At 37.7% G+C, this 7,175-nt stretch overlaps 1 protein-coding gene across 1 annotated transcript in view; it reads right to left on the bottom strand.

Moving 5' to 3' along the window:
- The window catches only part of SPAG1 (sperm associated antigen 1), a 36,022-nt gene continuing 28,847 nt past the window's right edge, over nt 1–7,175 (bottom strand). Inside the window, exons 15-18 of the mRNA XM_066334164.1 lie at nt 6,699–6,825; nt 3,365–3,529; nt 1,141–1,482; nt 1–957 (exon numbers count right to left, since the gene is read on the bottom strand). Of these exons, the coding sequence (XP_066190261.1) occupies nt 826–957; nt 1,141–1,482; nt 3,365–3,529; nt 6,699–6,825 (766 nt within the window). The 3' untranslated portion in view covers nt 1–825. The remainder of the gene's footprint in view (nt 958–1,140; nt 1,483–3,364; nt 3,530–6,698; nt 6,826–7,175) is intronic.

The raw sequence follows: 7,175 nt of genomic DNA, 5'->3' as shown, positions 1-7,175 counted from the left end.
TTTTAGTTTTATAAATATATCTGTAAACAGAAATAGCTGGTATTTTAAATAATCTGATTACAAAACTCAGAGTTAAGTATTTCTATTGTGAAGTGCAGCCATTTGTTGTTCTGTCACTGCCCAAAAGAAGTCAGAAAAACTGCCATCCTCCTGCCCACACAGGAAAAAAGTTCTCTGTGCACTAAAAATTACTCACTTGTTAAAAATATACCCATCCATTTAATAATTGTTTCCGTGACAAGCTAATATATAATTCATTCACCTTTTTTGTTACGATGTTTTGAGCCAAAATATTTAAATCTGTTTTGTACAGACCAGGAATAATGAATAAACAGATGGGCCACAGGAGTTTTCTGAAAAATGCTACCTTTTCAGAAAATGTTTACTTTCCGTAAACTCATTTTAGCGAAGTTACTGCTAAAAGTAACTGACCCATTTATCTTGAAGACACTTCTTTATCACAAGAACATAGAACTCACAAAATGATGTAACAAGAGCTGACTAAAAGTGTATTTACCTATTGCACCATCAAGGTATTTCGCTTTGTATATATAATGTAAAATATATTTTTCTGAGTCTAAATAAAATCAGTATGCCAAATGAAATAAACTCTGTTACTGAACAGAGATGGGCATTGAATTCTAGAGATGTATACAACAACAAGAAGAAAAGAGCAGCAAGTTTTAAATGTGCATATTCTGTCAAAACAAAATAGAATTCCAGCAGTCCAGGTAAAGACCCTCTTGAATTCAGCCAAGTCTGCAGAGTTCATTCATTCATCTTGTAAGGTGAAACATATGCATGCAGCCAATAAACTTTAACTTCCTAAAGTTCATAAACCTTTTTAAGGCTCTCAAGATCTTCCAATGCATACTGATCACTCTGGCTTTCTGAAAGTAAGTCAAACAGTTGCTGTACCTCTTCTTTTTCATTTTTGCTAAGAAGGGCCAGCACCACCTGAAAAAAAACAAAAAACAAAACAACCCAAACAAATTATTTTATAATCAGCACAGGTTCACTGAAAATTGTAACATCTGACAGAGACACAAAAGTCAGTGTGTTTTTTCCTTTTAAGATATGAAATTCTCCTTTAGATTTCTGTGCAATTGAAGTACACATTCAATCAGGTTCGGTTCTTACCTTAAATCTTTCTGCTTTGCTTAAGTAGAAAAGGTGCTGATATGCAAGGCCAGGATCTTTTCTAGCTACATAATGTTCCAATGACTGGATAAAAACCAGAAGGATTTCTCCTTCAAGTTTGTTACTTAGCAGCACTGGCAATGTTTTTGGCTCAGTGATTGTCAAAAGATCTGCACAAGCAGCTTTATCCTTATTGGCATTCACTGCATTCACGATCTGACCGAAGTCGTAAGCGTTGGTTGGTTCCCAAACACGGAGTTTCTCTCGCTTTGGAACGCGGGGAGTCTCAGCATCTCCTGCTGCAGCAAACTGCCTCTCGTCCTGTCCAGCAGCTTCAGTCACCTTCACAAACAAAGTGGCAACAGATCACTTCATGGGGACACAGAGATAACCTGAAGCTCCATAAACTGCCTTTATCCATCACAGCACTGGATTAAATCTGGCAGTCTGCTCTTCACAAAAGAAAGGCACCCATGTTCTTCCACGTCCTACTGCCCCCAGAACAGGAGCTCTCTAATTCACTTTTAAGGGCTCACAGTCCAAAGTGTGGCTTTTACACCTCCTTTTCACTGCTTGGCACTGCACTGTGGGATCACCCCTGGAGAGCACTGGGAGAAAGGAGGACTCTACACGTGCATTGAAAGTGAAGTTCCAGAAGACAGGGACAACTGGAGTCAAAGCAGCAGACACACAGGTTTCATTTCTCTGCAGTGCCTCCAGGGCAGTTCAGACAGGCACAAGGCAGCTAGATCGGGTTGTTGTTTGGAGTTTTGCTTTGGAAAGAGAAAGCTCAGCATGGATGAACTGCCTCACTATCCACTTAACCTCTCCCGAGACTGCAGCCTCTATGAAGTTTCATGAATCAGGCGCTAAAAATTAACTATGGAGGCAACTACATTTGCTAACATCTATTTCAAGCCATCAAGCTTGTGAAATTAGTATAATCTGATTAAACTTGCTCAACAGGGTCTCTCAATGCCAAAGTCTCTTGAAAACTCAGAAGATACTATATTGCATAGAACAGGGGATTAGTAATTTTTGGAAAATACTGCATTTGGCTTATAGATGTTTTGTTCTATCCTTCAACAATCCTTAGAATCGATGGAGAAACCTGTCTTTTATATAATTATAGCTTGATCAACATGAAATAATGATGATACGTTATTTTTCTAATTTTTTTTCAGTCTGTTTTCATGGGACTACCTTGTACTACAGCAGCCGAGAGAGGGGCAGTTGTAATTAAAACAGCAGACATAAATGCTTCCTGCATCACCCCTAAAAAAACTACCAGGGCCAGCAATGTAGTTAGCTGGTCTCTGAACTACATGGTCCCTTCCCAAAACTCCTCTAACATTTTCCAGGTCCCTTTGTTCGTTACAACTCAGAGCTTAATTAACACTATACCAGCTTATGCCAGTTACATAAAATCCCATGAGCTCGTGACTACCTGAAGTACTTCAAGAACCTATTTTTTTCCTATATTAATAACTGCAGCTTCCAGTATAGCACATTGTGAAATTACATTATCAAATTACAGTATCACTGTACAGACTGGTAACTATGCATGTTAACTATACATTTTTAAATGAAAAGGGGAAAAAATAATTCTTAAACGACCAGCAAAGCTACAATCCAAAAATATCAGATGACTGAGAAAATCCTTTCATCACCTAATTCTACCCAGAACTGTGCAAAGCTAATGTTTTGATCCTGTACATAACAGTACATCCTGTGTTTCATTTGTAAGATCCTACAGATGTTTTACCCTTGCTCTTTAGGGTAGGATTTCATTTTTCAGACCTGTAACTTTAGGCCCAGCACAGGAGCAGCCAGCACATCTGCTGACTGCAGACCTCTGCCAGCACAGCCCCAAAGGCTGCCCAAGGAGCACAGACTTGACAAACAAAACTGCTATTTCACAGCTGCACTCTGTAAAACTCTTTGTATATTTCAAAGCTTAGGCAGCTTTTGTTTACAAGGAGCATATCCTCAAGTTTAATGCCATCTAAATGGACTATTCCCCTTCCTGCTGTAGGTCTGAATATGCCTGTGAGAAGTCCAAGATTTATCCTATGTAAAAATCCTCCAATATCCTCAACATGATGTGCAACACCATCCCCCCAACAATAGAGATTCAAGATAGGCAAACAAAAGCTTTAATATTATCTGGTTGTATGTGTGGCTTCTGTTGTGTTTGCTTTTAAGAAATGAACAGGTATCCCACCTCTTGTATGGTTATTTTCTTCCCTTGTGTTTGCTGACTGCCAGCTCCAGCGCTGCTGTCAAGGTGAAGCAGTTGGGTTACCTCCTCTAATTCCCTCTGTGCTTCAAGAACATCTGGATCTATTAGAAGCACCTTGTTGAAATCATCAATACTGGCTTGATAATTCTGTAAGTAAAAGAAAAGATTTTTCTCATAACCACATCACTAGAAAAATAAATTTGAAGTACCATACAGTCCTTTACAAGTAAGAAAGGTAAAAATACTGGGATCTGGACACTAAGCAGACAACAATAATCTGAATACTGGTAGTGTGATTTCATTAGAGGGAAAAAGGAAATGAGAATGCGTTAATACTCTATGACTAAATACTTCTAATTAAATATGTAATATGAAATACTTTAGTCTCAGAAACTTCTTCCCTGTATCACAGAGCAAATTATTGAAGTTTGCTGCTTTTAAGCATAATTTGTTACAGTATAACACTGCTTCAAAATTAATATAATGTGAGTCCAGCAAGTTTGCATACTTGCTTTGCCAATAAGCAAATTAAATTGAGCTTTGACTAAAAGATATATCTAATCTTCCTGGGATTCAATCCCATAGACCATCTCTTACAGTGAAATTTTGCTAATACTTGAGAAGACTGGGATTACGTTATGACCTCCGGGCTAAACAAGATTAGGAGAATTACAGTGACAGAGTGGCATTAGGACACAGTTCCTCAGTAATCAGCCTTGTAATTTGTTTAATGTTTTTATTTCACTTTTTTTCTGTATAATTACTATTTTTAGACTAAATTTTCTAGAAAGATAAAGTTAATAGCATCAATTGAGGAGGACTGGAATCACCATATATTAAAAATATCAAGACATATCAGGGGCTAGAGTATCAAAAATAAAGAGGAAATGCAGCAGTGAACAGTAGAAGACCATGCAGACAGTAAAAAACCAACAAAATTTCTTGTGTGAATGGTCTAGCATTTCTTCTGTTCCCGAGCACCATCATAAGGTTACTATGAAATCATTTGTATTATCATGGGGAAAAAAATCCTAATGTACCACCTGAGGTACTTCTCAGCACCCCAACTGTAAGAGAGGAACCAGTGTCCCAGTCACTCAAACTCTTTCCCACATTTTGTTCCATACTGGTGGCCATACTGGTATTCAAGGTGCAGAGAGGCTGCAGGACATCAGTGGTGAACTGAAGCCTGCTAGGTCACGAAGGAAGAGTGAGAGAATGAGGATTATGTACCCCTAACAAAGGAATGCACAAAGGGGCTAAGTTGCTTTCATCACAAATCCACTACTAATTAAGCTAAATCATTTGAATTACAGATGTGAGGATTCACAACTACAGAGAAATGAGATTCTGGAACAGACTTCTGGAAAGAGGAACAAGGGTCAGCAATCAACCCTACTTGGTTGTGAAACTGCAGAATGTAAAACTGCAGCCTGCCCAACTGCCCAACTACACGCAAAACAAGTGAGTGGACTGACAGCTGCAGGAGATGCTGTTTGGGGTCCTGTGTTTTAGGCCTAACACATCTCACTAATAGTTCTCCTGATCTTCCCTTAACTACATCATGGTAAATCTATTAAACCCCTCTCATTTGCCACATTAAATTCCACTGCAGCTTTTGTAGTTAAATGTGTGTCTAATTGCATACAAATAAGACTTCCCACCTTAGCTAGGTCTTTGTCCAACTACATGTCTTTACTTCATACAATTCTTTATTACAGAGTCATTTGTCAATTTCAGATAATTTTTGTCATTTTCTCTGATTTTACCTATCACTTTCATCCCTGAAATTGGCAATAATGAAGGCATTAAATCCAACCACAACAAAACATTTTGGGGGTCCACAGCTCAGACTGTTCTGATGGAGTTCATCAACACTGTTTCAGGTTGTCTTGAGTAATACAAAAATAGGTATTTTTTTCTAGGATACACAAAAAAGCAGAAGTTATTTCTCCAGTTCTTGACCTTCTTCATGAAGTGTGTAATACACCCTTTCTTTCTGTCTGGTAGAATGATTATGTACTCATATTTATATTCATGTTTTATCAAATTTAACAACATAAGGTTAGAGATGATTAATACCAGGTAGCTTAGCACAATTACAGAATAAACATTACACAAAATTAGGACTCTTCACACTTTCAAAATTTCATAGCTACTGCAACAGAGGACAAATGTATCACTTTCCTAGGACTTGCATTTGGAATTATAACATGGGATGAGAATAGGCTGCTATGCTGCTAAGCACAAACAGGTTTTCAGGTGATTTGTAAGCTGAGACACATACAGTAATTTTTTGTTAAGGCATCAAACACAATGGAGGTCTGAGTAAGTGTCCATTCATTTGAAGGACAATGACAAAACTTGGTGGACCTCCAGTGCACTCCTGCAACACAGAAGACAGCACTTCAGATGCTTGTTTACAGACACTAGGAAATTTAACACAAAGCAGATGAGAGCTGCCATCATCGGCCTACAAAATCAAGAAGCTGATAATTCAGTACCAAGTAAGACCTGATGGGTAGAGCAAGGATTGCTGTGGGCGGATTATGGAGTGGAAAGGCTAATTTAACATCACAGAAGATTGGGGAGCACCAGAGGGAGGGAGTAAGAAAACAACACGGTTCCAGTGATGGAACATGAGATCTAAAGTCATGTTCAGGATGGATATGAACAATGTGTCCGCATTTATGATGATCAGGTAAAAGGATACTCTAAAAACTGTATGTAAGATGAGCCCTGTAGAGACACCACCACTGTGCAGATGGAAAGACTGACTACTGACATTGCCACAGAGTGACAAAGTACAGTACTGACAAAGGGTTAGTATGCATTTGGGGAACAAAGAGAGAGAAAACAACAATAATTAAAAACCTCATTTAATATGACACTTAAAACATGAGCAGATGCCAAGACAGCTAGAGAATTTAGTTCGAACAGATGAAGACAGACTTGGAGAGAATCCACTTGTTTTGCGCAAAGTTATAGTAAACTCCTTGAGAGATAAAACAGATCGGGGTACCCAGAAGGAGAATACTAGAACATTAGAACAGATCTGAAACTCACTTAACTAATCAGTAAAACCTTACTTATTGCAATATTCTTGTATTTTCTCAAATTATTACATCAACATGCAGGTTTTTATGTAGCAAAAATATTTATGTAATGTTTTATGTATGCCTAATGCTCTACAAAGTAATAAATCATCACACTGAGTACTTGCTTTGTATTCACACATTGAAGCAACTACAGCATTGCCTTTGAAGAGGATAAGCAAGTTTAGAAGTGCTTAAGAATACATGTTCTTTTTCCTCACCTGTAATCCTTTGTACGCTAGTGCTCTTCTATAAAAAGCTTTAACATTAGAATCTTCTATCTGAAGAACATGATCACAATCTCTCTTGGCCTCTTCATATTTATACAGTTTCAAGTAACAGAGAGCTCTAATACAGAAAAACAGAATATACTGCAATATAAGTAAATTCTACAGTGCTGTAGTGGCAACATCTTCTGACTTGCAAATGTTAATTACAATACTTCAAACAGTTCAGTCTCAATGTGATTTTTTTTAAAGTACGTAAAATCATTAACTATCAAGAACACTGGAAGGATTTAGAGAAGGGAAATTCCTGCAATAAAAGTCAAAATTCACGTATGACTAATGCTTGAGGTTAAGCAGACATGCAAGTGTTTTAAAAGCAGACCCTAGTTAGTACAGTATGATAGTATAGTGGTTAATGCAATACAGATTTTATACAGCCATTCTGGGTAAAAATGTGCTCTGGATTAAATG

This window comes from Sylvia atricapilla, chromosome 1, assembly GCF_009819655.1.
Source record: "Sylvia atricapilla isolate bSylAtr1 chromosome 1, bSylAtr1.pri, whole genome shotgun sequence".
NCBI lineage: Eukaryota > Metazoa > Chordata > Aves > Passeriformes > Sylviidae > Sylvia > Sylvia atricapilla.
This window is presented reverse-complemented; position numbering and strand designations above follow the sequence as displayed.